The following is a 21,333-nucleotide window of genomic DNA, read 5'->3' as shown; positions in this document are numbered from 1 at the left end:
TGAACAAAGCTTTAGCCCTATACAGACACATAGAGAAATGGCTGGTTCAATCCAAAGATCTTAGATCAAAGGTCTTATTACACAGGTACTCCATATATCAACATGTTGTAGTAGAGAGATTACATGCAACCTCCTAACAACTGCTCAGAGGATATTGACTGACAACAAGATTTACTGACCTCCCTCTGTTTTCTATTACAGGGGTTGAGCACATTTGGGTTTGGTTAATCAATTTGGCCACTTTCCCAAATCATATACTGTATCATCTCCAGCACGAAACAACTGTCTATTCAGAAAGTACTCAGACCCCTTGAATTTGTTACGTTACAGCCTTATTCTAAAATGTATTAAATTATTTTTTTCCCTCAACAATCTACACACAGTACAAAGTGAAAACAGTTTTTTGACAATTTTGCAAATGTATAAAAGATAAAAAAACTGAAATACCTTATTTACATACGTATTCAGACCCTTTACTATGAGACTTGCAAAAATGGGGAGAAAGGCCTTGGTCAGGGAGGTGACAATGAACCTGATGGTCAATCTGAAAGAGCTCCAGATTTCCTCAGTGGAGATGGGAGAACCTTCCAGAAGGACAACCAACTCTGTAGCACTCCACCAATTAGGCCTTTATGGTAGAGTGGCCAGACAGCCCACTTGGAGTTTGCCAAAAGGAACCTAAAGACTCTCAGACCATGAGAAACAAGATTCTCTGGTCTAATGAATCCAAGATTGAACTCTTTGGCCTGAATACCAAGCGTCACGTCTGGAGGAAACCCGGCACCATCCCTACGGTGAAGCATGGTGGTGGCAGCATCATGCTGTGGGGATGTTTTTCAGCGGCAGGGACTGTGAGACCAGTCAGGATTGAGGGAAAGATGAACGGAGCAAAGTACAGAGACCTCCTTGGTGAAAACCTGCTCCAGAGTGCTTAGGGCCACAGACTGGGGCGAAGGTTCACCTTCCAACATGACAGTGACCCTAAGCACACAGCCAAGACAATGCAAAAGTGGCGTCGGGACAAGTCTGTGAATGTCCTTGAGTGGTCCAGCCAGAGCCCGGACTTGAACCCGATCGACATCACTGGAGAGTCCTGAAAATAGCTGTGCAGCAACACTCCCCATCCAACCTGACAGAGCTTGAGAAGATCTGCAGAGAACAATGAGAGAAACTCCCCAAATACCGGTGTGCCAAGCTTGTAGTGTCATACCCAAGAAGACTTGAGGCTGTAATCGCTGCCAAAGGTGCTTCAACAAAGTACTGAGTAAAGGGTCTGAATACTCATGTAAATGTGATATTTCCGTTTTTTTTATTTGCAAACATTTCTAAAAACCTGTTTTTGCTTTGTCATTATGGGCTATTGTGTGTGGATTGGTGAGTTAAAAAATTATTTAATAGATTTTAGTATAAGGCTGTAACGTAACAAAATTGAGAAAAAATAAAGGGGTCTGAATACTTTCCGAATGCACTGTATGTGAAAATTGCGCATTTATATGATCTGTGGTTAACAAGATAAGAGGAAAGAAATCCAAAGAAGTGCTTCTCTGACATCACAGGAAGGATACTTTTATTTTTTTTACGGTGATTATCAAAACCTTCAACGAGTTTCTAGCCAGATGGAGGATATTTTTCTTGATCCCCACGTCACCGACAATCTCATAGTGTTCTAAAATCACTGTTTTTAAAATGTTTAAACTTTCAATGATGTCATCAGGTAGGTTTTTTTATTATACAAAAAGTAGACATGTTGTTTTCACGTGTTGACTATGTGTTGACTATGGTACGGTGCTGGAGATGATGAAAATGAGGTTGAAATGTGATGGAGTTGCCCTTTAAAGTGCATCTAAATTAATATGTACTACCCTTTCACTGGGCAACATTAAGGATTATTGTGTTTAATGCTTTGCTTTGGCAAATGTTCAACAGATATTAAGCATTGGCATAACATCTTGCTAAGTAAAAAAAGAGTGGGCAGGAGAGCAAGGCTACTCAGCTACAGCTTGGCTTGATAGCCTACCATAGAGGTCTCCTCTGTTCCTCCCATTGAGAGAGCAGGCACCGTGGACTAGCGACACCAAATAGAGAAGTAGAATAGCACCGGTCAGCTTCATCATGGGAGAGGCCTTCTGGAGACGCAGGGGAGAAGGGACTTCAGGAGAACCTAGAGGCCAAAGAAAAATATCCACTAAAAAGAGAATGTTTAAACACATCCAGCTTGAGTGGTCAAAGCCTGAAACCGCTCTTCACACCCAGCCTCCATACATCCTGTTGTAGGTCTTTATAATCATCATCCAAATATAAATGCATCAGAAATGTCCTCAGTCAACATCGGTATCTACTACCTACCTTCAACAAGTCAACATCGGTATCTACTACCTACCTTCAACAAGTCAACATCGGTATCTACTACCTACCTTCAACAAGTCAACATCGGTATCTACTACCTACCTTCAACAAGTCAACATCGGTATCTACTACCTACCTTCAACAAGTCAACATCGGTATCTACTACCTATCTTCAACAAGTCAACATCGGTATCTACTACCTACCTTCAACAAGTCAACATCGGTATCTACTACCTATCTTCAACAAGTCAACATCGGTATCTACTACCTACCTTCAACAAGTCAACATCGGTATCTACTACCTACCTTCAACAAGTCAACATCGGTATCTACTACCTACCTTCAACAAGTCAACATCGGTATCTACTACCTACCTTCAACAAGTCAACATCGGTATCTACTACCTATCTTCAACAAGTCAACATCGGTATCTACTACCTACCTTCAACAAGTCAACATCGGTATCTACTACCTACCTTCAACAAGTCAACATCGGTATCTACTACCTACCTTCAACAAGTCAACATCGGTATCTACTACCTATCTTCAACAAGTCAACATCGGTATCTACTACCTACCTTCAACAAGTCAACATCGGTATCTACTACCTACCTTCAACAAGTCAACATCGGTATCTACTACCTACCTTCAACAAGTCAACATCGGTATCTACTACCTACCTTCAACAAGTCAACATCGGTATCTACTACCTACCTTCAACAAGTCAACATCGGTATCTACTACCTACCTTCAACAAGTCAACATCGGTATCTACTACCTACCTTCAACAAGTCAACATCGGTATCTACTACCTACCTTCAACAAGTCAACATCGGTATCTACTACCTACCTTCAACAAGTCAACATCGGTATCTACTACCTACCTTCAACAAGTCAACATCGGTATCTACTACCTACCTTCAACAAGTCAACATCGGTATCTACTACCTACCTTCAACAAGTCAACATCGGTATCTACTACCTACCTTCAACAAGTCAACATCGGTATCTACTACCTACCTTCAACAAGTCAACATCGGTATCTACTACCTACCTTCAACAAGTCAACATCGGTATCTACTACCTACCTTCAACAAGTCAACATCGGTATCTACTACCTACCTTCAACAAGTCAACATCGGTATCTACTACCTACCTTCAACAAGTCAACATCGGTATCTACTACCTACCTTCAACAAGTCAACATCGGTATCTACTACCTACCTTCAACAAGTCAACATCGGTATCTACTACCTACCTTCAACAAGTCAACATCGGTATCTACTACCTACCTTCAACAAGTCAACATCGGTATCTACTACCTACCTTCAACAAGTCAACATCGGTATCTACTACCTACCTTCAACAAGTCAACATCGGTATCTACTACCTATCTTCAACAAGTCAACATTGGTATCTACTACCTACCTTCAATAAGTCAACATCGGTATCTACTACCTACCTTCAACAAGTCAACATCGGTATCTACTACCTACCTTCAACAAGTCAACATCGGTATCTACTACCTACCTTCAACAAGTCAACATCGGTATCTACTACCTACCTTCAACAAGTCAACATCGGTATCTACTACCTACCTTCAACAAGTCAACATCGGTATCTACTACCTATCTTCAACAAGTCAACATCGGTATCTACTACCTACCTTCAACAAGTCAACATCGGTATCTACTACCTACCTTCAACAAGTCAACATCGGTATCTACTACCTACCTTCAACAAGTCAACATCGGTATCTACTACCTACCTTCAACAAGTCAACATCGGTATCTACTACCTACCTTCAACAAGTCAACATCGGTATCTACTACCTACCTTCAACAAGTCAACAAGAGTAAATGCTTTTCAAAAATAAAGTACAGTGTTTAAAAAAACATGTATTGACAAATGATTTTCCAATACTGGTATTTCCAAATGCTTTAACTTCAGATCCCATTGAATCCACACTTGACAACAGAGAGGTTTCCTTACCATTCTAAAGACAAGTGGCATGGTTCTAAACTGACAAATGGATTTGTTCCAAACTCTTCTAAAGTGACCAGTGGTAGGTTCTAAGCACTTTAGAATACCTATGTGTTTAATAAAGTGGCATTTCTTACCTTTCTCTTTTTTGCATATGTGTTAAAATGTGAATATCCCACAGGTTTGTGTTGTCCAGGTGTGTTTGCTGCTCTCTCTGCTAGCAGTCTGTGCAACAGGAGAGGGTGGGGCTCACCTGCAAAGTGTCCTCCCATCTCATACAGTTTACACCCCACACAATCCTTACTGCTACCTTACAGCAGCTTCTACTGAGGCCGATAGAGTAAATTACAGGGGATTTAATAAAGTAGGCTGCAAAAATACATAGCACACAGTGCAATCTTTGCTGTTTTCTAAACTAATTTTGGATGAAGTATCGATGTGTGTGGCCTAAAAATATTGCCAGTAGTGAAGATTCAAGGCCCTCTGAAGGTTCCATGTCCTCTTAGAGAAGTTTCTACAGGATGCACTTCCTCACATTATAACAGTTTCACAGTCTTCACCTCAGAATGACATGGAGGTCTGACTCAGTCAACTGAACAAGACTGTGCGAAGAATGAGAACACAGTTCTTGGCTAAAGTTGTTCGATTCAAGTGTCTGCAAAGTCCAATCTAAACAATGTAATGGATCTCAAATAGCATTTGGCTCTCCCCAGATCAGACCTGAAGGAGTCATTTCATTGCCATAAACTTGGCCTTAAGAATAAGTTCACATGCAGATAAGTACCTGCAGCATGCAATTCAAATCTGATATGGACTGGTCTTTGTCTCAGCTGGGCCTGTTTTGCCCTCAGGCTAACATAATGGAAGTCAGGAACTGCGAAGGCCAAACATGCAATTACATGCAACCTGGCTGCCTGGCTGCCACCACTGACAGACCATCGTGCTCCTAAGTATGGATGGAAATGTTCAGCATGGTAGACAGGGGCAAAGATTTCCACAATCACTCAAAGTAAATTGTACACTGGTTTTCTTGTTCAACATTTATTTGATCAATAGATGATTGTTTCTCCTAACTTGGTATAGGCTCTGAGATGAAATAGGCTATGAAGTCACTCTCCTATCTCATAGCAATAGGCTACTATAATATATAATACTATGTATTTTAAATAGGCTACTGGTCTATTTACTTTCGATGCTTATTGAATGAGAGACAGATCAATGGTAGCTTAACATTTGTTGTGTAGCGGTAATAAACCAGTCATGTAAGACAATAAGAGACATGTCCAAAGGGAGTGACATATATAGGGAAGGAACCAAAGGGAGTGACATATATAGGGAAGGAACCAAAGGGAGTGACATATATAGGGAAGGAACCAAAGGGAGTGACATATATAGGGAAGGACCCGAAGGGAGTGACATATATAGGGAAGGACCCGAAGGGAGTGACATATATAGGGGAGGAAATATGATATGATCAGGCTATGATTTAGGCCTATATACTGTGATAGAAGTCAAATAAATATTATACGACATACTATGTGAGATAGTAGACGACAATTTGTGCATAACCATGGTCTGAGCTGATTGTGGAAAAATGCACACTTTCCAACTGACAAATATATAATCTACCAAGATTTAAAAATAACTGAAATTTGCACAAGATGGAGGTAATGTTGGAACAGCACTAACAAAATTACAGTTAACTAAAATGTACAGTTAATCCAGTATAAACTAATGTATATAATTTAATACACAAGAGACAACATTCACAAATTCTACAGCACAAGGCAGAGTAATGTATTAAATGTAAAACTAACAATTACTCAGTAATCCATGCATTCTGGGAATGCTATAAAATCCCAAAGTTATGGGCGGAGTTAGGAAGTTGGCTGTCAGAAGTATTACAATGTAAATCCACTTTTAATCCTCCTGTCTTAATATTTCAAGACATGGCACATGAGCGTGGAGATACAACATAGATTGGACAAAATTTTACTTGTCAATAATCTTGAAAAAAAAACATATACTTAAAAACTGGAAATCAACCAATCTTCCAGCAGTAACACAATGGAAAGGTCGTTATTATCTAAATGTTGAAAGCGCGTGGGCGGTGACGGAGAGAAACAAAATGGTGCCGTTTGAAGTAATGTGGCGGAGAGTGACACAGACGCTGGAGATGGGGGTGTGAGCAGGTGGGTCTGGGCAGGGGTGATTTAGTCAATGTTACTGTCTGTATGTTCTAGTTTGTATTTGGATGTTTTATACTGTAAAAAAAAGAAATTGTTCAAAAAATGTAAGAACATCACAGTACCATCAAGTTCCAAATGGATAAATACCAATCTTTGAGGAAAACAGGCGCACACAAGGTGTAGTGTTTTTTGTTTGTACGCACCTGATAAATGATGGGAAAGTGTCTATGCATAAGCACGACTTCTAGTGGTTAAAGGATTGTATTGCAAGCAAAGATGAAAACATCTTTAGAGGGTTGAAGTTGAGGAATTTTTCGATACGAAGAGCATGGCTACAGTGTGTCGCTGTCAAAATGAGGGTTACTTCAAGAGAGGTGTATTTAGATGCCCTTAAACTTCTGTACACACGTCATGCCATCAGAACGTACTGTACTGTCTCTGAGGCTGCTGTGAGGGTCTGTCTCTGAGGATGCTGTGAAAGGCTGGCTGTCTCTGAGGATGGTTTGAGAGGCTGGCTGTCTCTGAGGATGCTGTAAGGGCTGTCTCTGAGGATGCTGTGAGGGTCTGTCTGTCACGCACAGAATGAGCAGTATGGCTGGTGGCATTGTCATGCTGGAGGGTCGTGTCAGGATGAGCCTGCAGGAAGGGTACCACATGAGGGAGGAGGATGTCAGTTCCCAACTCCTCCGTACTCCTAGTTCCCGTGGCTATGCTCGCACATGTATATATATATTTTGGTATAGGAGTACTGAGGAGTAGGAGTACTGAGGAGTTGGGAACTGCTGGGCTAGGCACCCCTAGCCCAGCTATATATACACTGCTTAAAAAAATAAAGGGAACACTTAAACAACACAATGTAACTCCAAGTCAATCACACTTCTGTGAAATCAAACTGTCCACTTAGGAAGCAACACTGATTGACAATACATTTCACATGCTGTTGTGCAAATGGAATAGACAACAGGTGGAAATTATTGGCAATTAGCAAGACACCCCCAATAAAGGAGTAGTTCTGCAGGTAGTGACCACAGACCACTTCTCAGTTCCTATGCTTCCTGGCTGATGTTTTGGTCACTTTTGAATGCTGGCGGTGCTTTCACTCTAGTGGTAGCATGAGACGGAGTCTACAACCCACACAAGTGGCTCAGGTAGTGCAGCTCATCCAGGATGGAACATCAATGCGAGCTGAGGCAAGAAGGTTTGCTGTGTCTGTCAGCGTAGTGTCCAGAGCATGGAGGCGCTACCAGGAGACAGGCCAGTACATCAGGAGACGTGGAGGGGGCCGTAGGAGGGCAACAACCCAGCAGCAGGACCGCTACCTCTGCCTTTGTGCAAGGAGGAGCAGGAGGAGCACTGCCAGAGCCCTGCAAAATGACCTCCAGCAGGCCACAAATGTGCATGTGTCTGCTCAAACGGTCAAAAACAGACTCCATGAGGGTGGTATGAGTGCCTGACGTCCACAGGTGGGGGTTGTGCTTACAACCCAACACCGTGCAGGACGTTTGACATTTGCCAGAGAACACCAAGATTGGCAAATTCGCCACTGGCGCCCTGTGCTCTTCACAGATGAAAGCAGGTTCACACTGAGCACATTTGACAGACGTGACAGTCTGGAGACGCCGTGGAGAACGTTCTGCTGCCTGCAACATCCTCCAGCATGACCGGTTTGGCGGTGGGTCAGTCATGGTGTGGGGGGCCGCACAGCCCTCCGTGTGCTCGCCAGAGGTAGCCTGACTGCCATTAGGTACCGAGATGAGATCCTCAGACCCCTTGTGAGACCATATGCTGGTGCGGTTGGCCCTGGGTTCCTCCTAATGCAAGACAATGCTAGATCTCATGTGGCGTGGAGTGTGTCAGCAGTTCCTGCAAGAGGAAGGCATTGATGCTATGGACTGGCCCGCCCGTTCCCCAGACCTGAATCCAATTGAGCACATCTGGGACATCATGTCTCGCTCCATCCACCAACAGTTACACCACAGACTGTCCAGGAGTTGACGGATGCTTTAGTCCAGGTCTGGGAGGAGATCCCTCAGGAGACTATCCGCCACCTCATCAGGAGCATGCCCAGGCGTTATAGGGAGGTCATACAGGCACGTGGAGGCCACACACACTACTGAGCCTCATTTTGACTTGTTTTAAGGACATTACATCAAAGTTGGATCAGCCTGTAGTGTGGTTTTCCACTTTAATTTTGAGTGTGACTCCAAATCCAGACCTCCATGGGTTGATAAATTTGATTTCCCAACTCCTCAGTACTCCTACTTCCCGTGGCTATGCTCGCACATGTCTGAACAAACTAAGAAAACCCCACCGCAAAGTATTCATCAGCCCATTATCCCGTCACATCTATGACATCTAAACATGAGTTGCCAAATACAAGTACACTGGTAGTACATTTTTTATGTTGAGAAATAAGTCCTGTCATGTTTATTAAAAAAGATGCAGGGTTGAGCTCAATTCCTAACTCACTCAGCTATTACATTCAGGGAGTGTAGACCAAAAAGCAATGATCTGGAAACGAATGTATTTCTTTGTTCAGGAGGCAGAGTGGCGTGGGAGGCAATTCATTGAATATAAAAAATAGTTATGTAAAAAGGGTTGTGTTTGCTGCAGTTCTGTGGTGAGTTTTATAGCATGCTAAATGAGGCCATAAATGTAACTAGTTGTAGCCTAGCCCAGCAGTTCCCAACTCCAGTCCTCGAGTACCCCCACAGCACACGTGTTGTAGCCCAGACAAACATACCTGATTCAACTCATTGAGGGCCTGATGATTAGTTGACAAGTTGAAGTGTGCTTGTCCGGGGCTACAATAAAACTGTGTACTGTTGGGGATACTGGAGGACCGGAGCTGGGAACCACTGGCCTAGGCTACTATATGCCAGTGTGGGGTTAGCATGGTAACTGGACTGAGTTTAAACCTTGACAAGTGTTGCCCAAGGATAAATGTCTGCTGAGTGAAAAAGGTTTCAGAGTCAGACCTCTTGGCATCACAATTTTTTTTTATTTAACTAGGCAAGTCAGTTAAGAACAAATTCTTATTTACAATGACGGCCTACACCAGCCAAACCCAGATGATGCTGAGCCAATTGTGCGCTGCCCTATGGGACTCCCAATCACAGCCAGTTTTAATACAGCCTGGATTTGAACCAGGGTGTTTGTAGTGATGCCTCAAGCACTGAGATGCAGTGCCTTAGACTACTGCACCACTCGGGAGCCCCAACTTCTTCTGCACTGGTGTCAGAAATGGGATGGAGTTCACTGAAGGTGTGTTTTCGAGTGGGGTGTCCTAGAGCAGAGAGGTGCAGTTATATTTCACCTATCCTGCTAGGTCTGGAAAGGTAACAGCAAAATGATCAAAGGTGTTAGTAATTGTCACTGAAAGTTACAGAAAAGCAAGACAAGGTTGTGAGGTTTGGCAAGGTTGTTGTAAGGTACTGGGTGTCGTGAGTGTGAAGTCAGGCGCGGGAAAACAGAGAGTTCAATATAGTGCTCTTTTAATGCACACACGGTGAACCACGGCCCCCCCCCCCCCCCCCCCCCACTAAACACTGGGTGCTCAAAACAAAATCCCCCAGACACGGTGAACCACGGCCCCCCCACTAAACACTGGGTTCTCAAAACAAAATCCCCCAGACACGGTGAACCACGGCCCCCCCACTAAACACTGGGTTCTCAAAACAAAATCCCCCAGACACGGTGAACCACGGCCCCCCCACTAAACACTGGGTTCTCAAAACAAAATCCCCCAGACACGGTGAACCACGGCCCCCCCACTAAACACTGGGTTCTCAAAACAAAATCCCCCAGACACGGTGAACCACGGCCCCCCCACTAAACACTGGGTTCTCAAAACAAAATCCCCCAGACACGGTGAACCACGGCCCCCCCACTAAACACTGGGTTCTCAAAACAAAATCCCCCAGACACGGTGAACCACGGCCCCCCCACTAAACACTGGGTTCTCAAAACAAAATCCCCCAGACACGGTGAACCACGGCCCCCCCACTAAACACTGGGTTCTCAAAACAAAATCCCCCAGACACGGTGAACCACGCCCCCCCCACTAAACACTGGGTTCTCAAAACAAAATCCCCCAGACACGGTGAACCACGGCCCCCCCACTAAACACTGGGTTCTCAAAACAAAATCCCCCAGACACGGTGAACCACGGCCCCCCCACTAAACACTGGGTTCTCAAAACAAAATCCCCCAGACACGGTGAACCACGGCCCCCCCACTAAACACTGGGTTCTCAAAACAAAATCCCCCAGACACGGTGAACCACGGCCCCCCCACTAAACACTGGGTTCTCAAAACAAAATCCCCCAGACACGGTGAACCACGGCCCCCCCACTAAACACTGGGTTCTCAAAACAAAATCCCCCAGACACGGTGAACCACGGCCCCCCCACTAAACACTGGGTTCTCAAAACAAAATCCCCCAGACACGGTGAACCACGGCCCCCCCACTAAACACTGGGTTCTCAAAACAAAATCCCCCAGACACGGTGAACCACGGCCCCCCCACTAAACACTGGGTTCTCAAAACAAAATCCCCCAGACACGGTGAACCACGGCCCCCCCACTAAACACTGGGTTCTCAAAACAAAATCCCCCAGACACGGTGAACCACGGCCCCCCCACTAAACACTGGGTTCTCAAAACAAAATGCCCCAGACACGGGGAACGATACCATAAAACAACACGTTCGTCTGTATCAAACACCAGGGTTACAATAATCAATCCCGCACAAAGAAACGGGTGGGCCGGCTGACTAATAAAGCCCAACTAATTACAACAAACTCAAAACAGGCGTAATCAATAAACACATAAGGAGGGGTAGAAGAGAATCAGTGGCAGCTAGTAGGCCGGCGACGACGACCGCCACCCGAACGGGAAGGGGAGCCACCTTCGGTCTGAGTCGTGACAGTTGTGAGGTTTGTAAATCTCATTATACGTTGAAGAGCATATAGCACTTGGAGGCACATTCCCGCTCCTCTTGCAAAACACAATCGTAGAAAACAAACGGTCCTCAATCAGCCGTTTGAATTTCCCCAGAGGCACCAATTCATCCAAATTGAGAGAGCCTTGCATAACCGATAAAGACCAACAACACTAGGCCTATATTGTAAAGGCTAATATTATAACACCAATATGTAATGGTGTTAGTCTCCTGGTACAAATAACCACTCCTGTTACATCACTTTACTATTTCTACCTGCTTCAGAATTTCCTTAGAATTCCTTCCCTTCGCTCCGAACATCAAGTTTCCCGGTAGAACTAATTCAGGGGGATGTAGGGGTGTGTATGACGCACAGGTCGTGTAGACTATACCGAATAGTAGCGGGATGAATACTGTAGGCTATTCTTTGCCTAACCATTCGATGATTCGGGGCGGGGTGTGAGGAGTGGCCTGCCGCACCAATTTCTGCAGAACAAGATTGGGCTTTGGGTTCTATAAGGGAATGGGATTCCTGCCTGCGCGCACCAGATAGTGCTTCAGCCACATTGTAAGTTTATACATTTTCCGTACGCTTTTTTTGTTTGTTGTGCATGCAAACCTCGTCTACATTTAAATAATACAAACATGTTGTGATTTAACGAATTAGCTCACAATGTCTCAGTGTATATGCCTAATTATCCTTTTGAGGGACATACTTGGAAACATAATATAGGTTTTTATAGACACACTTTTGAATTCAATGGGTGGTTTTGAGGATGTTATTTTAAGTGCAAAGTTAAGTAAAAAAATGTAAATGTAAAATAATCGTGGCTGAAGTGAATTGATCACAAATCCCTCTATTGATGGTGTCTGTTATGTTCTGTTAATTACTGATGTCCCCTTTAAGGATGGAGCACCCTTGGTCATGCGCAGTGTTGTTCTATGTTATTCTGGTACTAACTCGTTTGAGTGAATATGAAGCTCCAGTTCAATTGCTTGTCTTCAGAGTCTTTCTTATTATATAAATAAGTACTAAGTGTTAAACCACTACAATGGCGACGAGGATGATTACCTGCAGTGTGCATCACGAATACAGATGGAGCTCGTAGGAAGAGAGGAAGATTTTGACCCTGTAGCACAACAGCTAGAAAGCAGTGAAGACGAGGGGAGAGCTGACGAGAACGAGGCGGCATATCAAAGACCCGTGGAGCCGGAGTTAAAGAGAATGGCTAGCATGTGTTTGATGACACGCAAGAAAACTGGGCAAGTTACATTGAACGACTGGAACAGTACTTCATTGCTGATAACAAGAGAGTACCAGCATTGTTCGAGTTTAATTGGCCCAAAAACGTACAGTTTGCTAAGAGATCTGACTGCCCCTCTGAAGCCCTCCAATAAAACATTCACAGAGATTGTGGAGATATTGCAAAATCACCTATCACCTAAACCACTCCTCATCGCTGAAAGTTTTCGTTTCCACAAGAGAGATCAGAATGAGGGGGTGTTAGTACATATGTAGCTGAGTTGAAGAAACTGTCGGAACATTGCCAGTTTGGAGAGAACCTAAATGACACATTAAGGGATAGATTTGTTTGTGGACTGAAACATGAACACATTCAGAAACGTTTGCTCACAGAATCAGATCTCACGTTTGCAAAGGCTGTTGAAATTGCTGTGACAATGGAAATCGCGACTAAAGATGCAGTTGAGTTGCAAAGTAAAATAATTACTGGCCTTTCACAAACTTCTCTGCATAAGTTTTCAAACAGCCGATAGCGCCCCCGTGTGGCCGAAAAATGCAACAGGTGTGACAGATGGTCACAGAGCAGAGGACTGCCGTTTTAAAGACGAAATTTGTCACAAATGCAGTAGAAGGGGGCACATTCAAAGAGCATGCAGAGCAAAATTCAGTCACAACAGGAAAACTGAAAAAAATAAAGGGTCTGTGAATGCACTAGCAGAGAACAGTGGCAGTGATTCAGATGAACGATTCATTGGTACAATGGAGTTAAACACAGTGATTTCTCCCAGCAGTAGCATGATATGGGTGACACCAGATATCGAAGGCAAACCCCTCAAAATGGAGCTGGAAACAGGATCTGCAGTGTCTATAATTTCCACTACTGTCTACAATGAGCACTTCAAGGCTATCAAGCTGAAGAACACATGTGTTGCTGAAGACCTACTCAGGAGAGAGATTGAGCCCAATGGGGGCATTGCAGGTCAGAGTGCGGTATGGGGGGCAAACACAGCAGTTACAGCTGTATGTGGTGCCTGGAACTGGCCCCCCCATTATTTGGCAGGGAATGGCTTTCAAAAATAAATCTGACCTGGTGTGAGTTGAAAATGCTCCACACGTTCCAGTCCAAAGAGAAAGGCACAGACCAAACACTGGAACACTTGTGGAAGAAATACAACACAGTTTTCAGTGATTAGATGGGAACAGTAAAAGGCTTCACAGCCAAACTTGTACTGCGAGATGATGCAACCCCCAAATTCTGCAAAGCCTGATCTGTTCCATACTCCCTGAGACCAAAGGTGGAAGCGGAAATCGATCGCTTGCAGGATACAGGGATCCTGACGAAAGTGGACAGAAGCGAATGGGCCACACCCATAGTTCCTATTGTGAAGAAAGACGGGTCTGTTAGAATGTGTGGGGACTTCAAGGTAACTGTGAATTCAATGTTGCATGTGGACCAATACCCCCTGCCACGTCTGGATGACATCTTCGCTGCACTAGCTGGTGGGAAACACTTCAGTAAAATCAATCTGAAACAGGCTTACCTGCAGCTACCGGTTGAAGAGAGTTCCAAACAGTACCTGACAATAAACACACACAAAGGTCTATACAGGTATAACCGCCTGGTTTTTGGCATTGCATCGGCCCCAGCCATTTGGCAATGAACTATTGACCACATTTTGCAAGGAATCCCAGGAACCCAATGTATCCTGGATGACATGATCATAACAGGACGCAATGACAAAGAGCACCTGGCTAACCTGGAAGAGGTCCTGAAAAGACTGAAAGAGTATGGTCTACAGGCAAACTTACAGAAGTGTGAGTTCTTCAAAGACAAGATTGTCTTCTGTGGACATGAAATTGACTGCAATGGATTGCACAAAACACAGGACAAAATCAAGGCAGTGGTACAGGCACCACGACCACAAAATATCACAGAAGTGAGATCTTTCACGGGACTGATCAATTACTACAGAAGATTCCTCCCAAACCTTTCAGCAGTACTCCAGCCTCTAAATCAGCTCCTGGAAAAGAATAGGACATGGCGGTGGACAGAGCAGTGTGAAAATGCATTTCTGGAGGCAAAACGGCTCATAACATCTGAACAGGTTCTGATGCATTACGACCCTGAAATGCCAGTGAAGTTGGCTTGTGATGCGTCGTCCCCTTATGGCTTAGGGGCCGTCCTTTCACACACACTGAAAGATGGGTCAGAGAGGCCAGTTGCATTCGCATCACGAACATTGAATGATGCATAGAAAAACTACTCACAAATCGACAAAGAAGCACTGGCACTAGTGTGGGGCGTCAAGAAATTCCACCCATACCTATATGGCAAGCGTTTCACACTGGTTACAGATCACCAGCCGTTGCTTTCTATTTTCAGTCCAAAGAAAGGCATTCCGGCAATGACAGCAGCCAGGTTACAGCGATATGCCCTGTTCCTTGCCAGTCATATGTATGACATTGAGTTTAAGCCGTCATCCCTCCACACAAATGCAGATGGATTATCCAGACTGCCGTGTACAAGAGAAAGACAAAGGAGGGTGGATGCAGTGGACATGTTCCATACCGCTCAGCTCGAGGCCCTACCGGTCACAAGCACAGTTATCAAACAGGAGACAAGGAAAGATGTGACCTTGTCAAAAGTATACACCCACAACATCAGGATGGCCAGCTACTGGCAGAAAGGAGCTGACTCCGTATTTCCAGCGGAGAAACAAAATTACAACGTACCAAGGATGTTTGATGTGGGGAATGAGAGTCATGATACCCCAGAAATGCCAACATCTAGTATTGCAGCAACTACATGAAGGTCATGTTGGAATTGTCAAAATGAAGCTGCTCGCAAGGAGCCACTTCTGGTGTCCAGGTCTGGACCAACAGATAGAAAATATGGCAAAGAACTGTAGCGGGTGTTTGGAAACCCTCCACATGCCTGCTCCTGTCCCAGTCCACCCATGGGAATGGCCCGCAGAGCCATGGCAGAGAATTCATGTGGACTACGCTGGTCCCTTTGAAAAGCACATGTTTCTGGTTATAGTTGATGCCCATTCCAAATGGCCAGAGGTGTTTTGCACTGACTCCTCCACCTCATCTCAGACGATAGTGTCTCAGAACAACGTTTGCACGCTTCGGTTTGCCACTGCAGCTGGTAAGTGACGCGCAAGCGTTTGTAAGTGACGAGTTTACAAGATTCATGTCAGTAAATGGAATCAAACACTCAACCTCAGCTCCGTACCACCCTGCCACCAATGGGCTGACAGAACGCTTTGTGCAAACCCTAAAGCAAGGACTCCGTGCAGCAAAACGAGACGAAGGGACTTTGCAAACAAAACTGGCCAAGTTCCTGGCCTTCTACCGAAACACCCCACATGCCACGACAAATGAAAGCCCAGCCGCACTGATGTTCGGGAGGCCTCTCCGCACACAGCTGGACATCATGAAGCCAAACAGGCGTAATGAAGTGCTGAACAAACAAGCCAAGATGCTCTCCGGTGGCCGGGAGCGGCATCTCCAAACAGGACAGGAGGTGATGGTGCGAGACACACAAACGGGACCCAGAACTTACCAGGTTCAAGTGAGCCCAGACATAATGTGGCAGCGTCACATTAACCAAATGCATTCCACGGAAAACAGCACAACAATCGAGAGGGAAAAGGCACAGAGAGATCCTGAGAGTGACACACAGGGAACTGTAGAGGATGGTGGGGCAGTAAAGAGACCCCAGGCTGAAAGAAGGGAACGTGTTGATGAAGGTGCTGCTATAGCAGAAGCTATAATGGAACAAGCACACACTGAGGATGTTCAAGAGCCTCCAGACAATCCGAGGCGCTACCCAGAACGAAGGCACTGTCCACCAGACAGACTAGACTTATAAACAAACAAACAAACACGAACTGTTCAAATTAAAAGATGCAGAATAACTACAAGTTCTGGGAAATGTTTCAGTTGTGGTTTGGTAAAAGTAACTCTGATTGTATAAGAGAAGGAATGTTATGTTCTGTTAATTACTGATGTCCCCTTTAAGGATGGAGCACCCTTGGTCATGCGCAGTGTTGTTCTATGTTATTCTGGTACTAACGCTTGAGTAAAAGTGAAGCTCCAGTTCAGTTGCTTGTCTTTCTTATTATATAAATAAGTACTAAGTGTTAAGCCACTACAGTGTCCATTGGAGAGGCCTACCTGTCGTCGCAGTTTGCGTTCATTTAAGTTCAGCAAGTGAATAGTCTACTCTGAAATGTTAAACATTTAGGGCTACAAAGATAATACAGCTGCCTTGTTGATTATAGTTAGGCTATAGACAGCATGCGCAACTTGTATGTTCAACATGTTTGAAGAGTGTATTGAACAAATTAATTAGGTTCAAATTATTATGGAAAATATATCTCTTTGCCGTGGATAAACCGGATCAAAAATAAACAGTAGAATGGTATGTGTGCGTACGTGCATGTGCTTGAAATTAATTGTAAGAAATTCTTGTCCATTTGCCAAAATCATGTTCTGAGAACATTTGGATAACTTTCTCAAACATTCTGTGACAGTCTTTGTTCCCAAAATGGGTGTGTTGGTTGTAGATAAATGGTGTTCACTGGTAGTGGAGCCTCCTGCCAGCTGGATGCTGTAACAGTATTTCACAGACACTCCAGACTACTGCAGATCATGCTTATCATACTACCCACCATTAATCACCATGCTGTACAGTTGCATAATAGACCATTCCCCTGTTAAAGTATGTTTGTTCACTAATGAAGTTTGTCAATGGATGACACCTTATGATGCTGGGGTGTTAGTACCTTATGATGCTGGGATGTTAGTACCTTATGATGCTGGGATGTTAGTACCTTATGATGCTGGGATGTTAGCACCTTATGATGCTGGGATGTTAGCACCTTATGATGCTGGGATGTTAGCACCTTATGATGCTGGGATGTTAGCACCTTATGATGCTGGGATGTTAGTACCTTATGATGCTGGGATGTTAGCACCTTATGATGCTGGGATGTTAGTACCTTATGATGCTGGGATGTTAGCACCTTATGATGCTGGGATGTTAGCACCTTATGATGCTGGGATGTTAGCACCTTATGATGCTGGGGTGTTAGCACCTTATGATGCTGGGATGTTAGCACCTTATGATGCTGGAATGTTAGTACCTTATGATGCTGGGATGTTAGCACCTTATGATGCTGGGGTGTTAGCACCTTATGATGCTGGGGTGTTAGCACCATATGATGCTGGGATTCTTCGGATATCCCCATAGAAGAACCCTTTTTGGTTCTATGTAGAAACCTTTTTGGTTTTTAGGTGGAACCCTTTTTCCATGTAGCACCCTCTATGGAAAGGATTATTCATGGAACCAAAAAGGGTTCTTTAAAGGGTTCTCCTACACAGTAAATTTATCTGAGTAAATTGAATACAATTATACTCTACAAAATATATAATTTGGTCCCAGTCTAAATAGAGTAAAAATAACTCTTGTTGCAGAGTTACATTTTTAGAGCGGACTCTCCTTCACTGCAGCCGAGGTGAGTAAGACATTTAAACGTGTTAACCCTCGCAAGGCTGCAGGCCCAGACGGCATCCCCAGCCGCGCCCTCAGAGCATGCGCAGACCAGCTGGCCGGTGTGTTTACGGACATATTCAATCAATCCCTATACCAGTCTGCTGTTCCCACATGCTTCAAGAGGGCCACCATTGTTCCTGTTCCCAAGAAAGCTAAGGTAACTGAGCTAAACGACTACCGCCCCGTAGCACTCACTTCCGTCATCATGAAGTGCTTTGAGAGACTAGTCAAGGACCATATCACCTCCACCCTACACGACACCCTAGACCCACTCCAATTTGCTTACCGCCCAAATAGGTCCACAGACGATGCCATCTCAACCACACTGCACACTGCCCTAACCCATCTGGACAAGAGGAATACCTATGAGAGAATGCTGTTCATCGACTACAGCTCGGCATTCAACACCATAGTACCCTCCAAGCTCGTCATCAAGCTCAAGACCCTGGGTCTCGACCCCGCCCTGTGCAACTGGGTACTGGACTTCCTGACGGGCCGCCCCCAGGTGGTGAGGGTAGGCAACAACATCTCCACCCCGCTGATCCTCAACACTGGGGCCCCACAAGGGTGCGTTCTGAGCCCTCTCCTGTACTCCCTGTTCACCCACGACTGCGTGGCCACGCACGCCTCCAACTCAATCATCAAGTTTGCGGACGACACAACAGTGGTAGGCTTGATTACCAACAACGACGAGACGGCCTACAGGGAGGAGGTGAGGGCCCTCGGAGTGTGGTGTCAGGAAAATAACCTCACACTCAACGTCAACAAAACTAAGGAGATGATTGTGGACTTCAGGAAACAGCAGAGGGAACACCCCCCTATCCACATCGATGGAACAGTAGTGGAGAGGGTAGCAAGTTTTAAGTTCCTCGGCATACACATCACAGACAAACTGAATTGGTCCACTCACACAGACAGCATCGTGAAGAAGGCGCAGCAGCGCCTCTTCAACCTCAGGAGGCTGAAGAAATTTGGTTTGTCACCAAAAGCACTCACAAACTTCTACAGATGCACAATCGAGAGCATCCTGGCGGGCTGTATCACCGCCTGGTACGGCAACTGCTCCGCCCACAACCGTAAGGCTCTCCAGAGGGTAGTGAGGTCTGCACAACGCATCACCGGGGGCAAACTACCTGCCCTCCAGGACACCTACACCACCAGATGTTACAGGAAGGCCATAAAGATCATCAAGGACATCAACCACCCGAGCCACTGCCTGTTCACCCCGCTATCATCCAGAAGGCGAGGTCAGTACAGGTGCATCAAAGCTGGGACCGAGAGACTGAAAAACAGCTTCTATCTCAAGGCCATCAGACTGTTAAACAGCCACCACTAACATTGAGGGGCTGCTGCCAACACACTGACACTGACACTAACTCAACTCCAGCCACTTTAATAATGGGAATTGATGGAAAATGATGTAAATATATCACTAACAATGCTACCTTATATAATGTTACTTACCCTACATTATTCATCTCATATGCATACGTATATACTGTACTCTATATCATCGACTGCATCCTTATGTAATACATGTATCACTAGCCACTTTAAACAATGCTACCTTATATAATGTTACTTACCCTACATTATTCATCTCATATGCATACGTATATACTGTACTCTATATCATCGACTGCATCTTTATGTAATACATGTATCACTAGCCACTTTAACTATGCCACTTTGTTTACATACCTCATGTATATACTGTACTCGATACCATCTACTGTATCCTGCCTATGCTGCTCTGTACCATCACTCATTCATATATCCTTATGTACATATTCTTTATCCCCTTTACACTGTGTATAAGACAGTAGTTTTGGAATTGTTAGTTAGATTACTTGTTGGTTATTACTGCATTGTTGGAACTAGAAGCACAAGCATTTCGCTACACTCGCATTAACATCTGCTAACCATGTGTATGTGACAAATAAAATTTGATTTGATTTGAGAGTTATTTCTACTCTATTCGGTGTTTATATTTAACTCTACAAACTGTAATTTACTCAATTTAGAGTAACATGGAAACAACTCTACTGCCAATTCACTCAAAATATGATTAAATATTATCAGTCAAGAGTATGCCAATCCAGTCAATCCATCAATCCAGTGTCATCGCCCACACTTCTGAGGTACATGCACACGCACACACACATGCATGTGCAATCGTGTGCAAACACACATAGACACACGCACACATTAATACAAACACGCACAAACACACACACACAAGCCATCAGGGCCCTTAGATGTTGTCGATGCACTGCCTCTGGAACTGATTGGCTATCTATTTACAGAGCAGCAACCCAGAGAAATCCATTTCATCCAGATGCTTCATGTTTGGCCAACTGTGCTCTGAAGTCATTACATGTTTGACCTTGATTTTACTGTATGACACAAATTGTCACAGTACCCTTTCCTCCACCTCCACATTGCCACAAACTATTTAAAAAATGTGATCTAATTTAGGCACTGATATGTAACCAGTGTGAAATAACTAGCTAGCTAGTTAGTGGTGCGCGCTAGTGGCATTTCAATCGGTGACAACACTCTCTGAGACCTTGAAGTAGTTGTTTCCCTTGCTCTGCAGTGGTCCAAGGTACTAATGTAAAGGCTTTTGTGGAGCGATGGGTAACGATGCTTCGTCTGAGGCAGTTGTTGATGTGTTCATAGGATCCCTATTTTCTAGCCCAGGTTGGGGTGAGGAGAGTGACGGAAGCAACACTGTTACACATGCATGAGCAGGGATGGGTAGGTTACGTTCTAAATAATGTAATGCGTTAGTTACTTGTTACCTGTACAAAATTGTAATCAGTAATGTAACTTTTGGATTACTCAAACTCAGTAATGTAATCTGATTACATTTCGTTACGTTTTGGTTACTTTCCCTTAAGCGGCATTAGAAGAAGCCAAAAATGTATGTTACCAATTGATCAACATCTATTGCAGGATAAATCAATGTTAAAGTTTACATAGCTGGCCATATATGGATGTTAAATTTTACTTTATGGGTTGGTTTTGTGGGCTTCTTCTAACCCATCACTTTCTACTACAAATA

At 44.3% G+C, this 21,333-nt stretch overlaps 2 protein-coding genes across 3 annotated transcripts in view; one reads left to right on the top strand and one right to left on the bottom strand.

The window, feature by feature from the left end:
• The window catches only part of LOC110535435 (collagen alpha-1(VI) chain), a 43,473-nt gene extending 38,571 nt beyond the window's left edge, over positions 1-4,902 (bottom strand). The window contains exons 1-2 of the mRNA XM_090222433.1: positions 4,467-4,902; positions 2,018-2,161 (exon numbers count right to left, since the gene is read on the bottom strand). Coding sequence (XP_090078559.1) covers positions 2,018-2,114 — 97 coding nt within the window. The 5' untranslated portion in view covers positions 2,115-2,161; positions 4,467-4,902. The remainder of the gene's footprint in view (positions 1-2,017; positions 2,162-4,466) is intronic.
• Positions 4,903-11,794: 6,892 nt separating this feature from the next.
• Positions 11,795-21,333, top strand: part of LOC110517595 (collagen alpha-6(VI) chain) — a 34,889-nt gene continuing 25,350 nt past the window's right edge. The window contains exon 1 of one of the 2 annotated variants that reach the window (XM_090222380.1): positions 11,795-12,028. The gene's annotated coding sequence lies outside the window, so the exon portion shown is untranslated. The remainder of the gene's footprint in view (positions 12,029-21,333) is intronic. The other variant, XM_090222377.1, reaches the window with a different exon arrangement.

This window comes from Oncorhynchus mykiss, chromosome 3, assembly GCF_057628025.1.
Source record: "Oncorhynchus mykiss isolate SJ-2025 chromosome 3, ASM5762802v1, whole genome shotgun sequence".
NCBI classification, from domain to species: Eukaryota; Metazoa; Chordata; class Actinopteri; order Salmoniformes; family Salmonidae; genus Oncorhynchus; species Oncorhynchus mykiss.
This window is presented reverse-complemented; position numbering and strand designations above follow the sequence as displayed.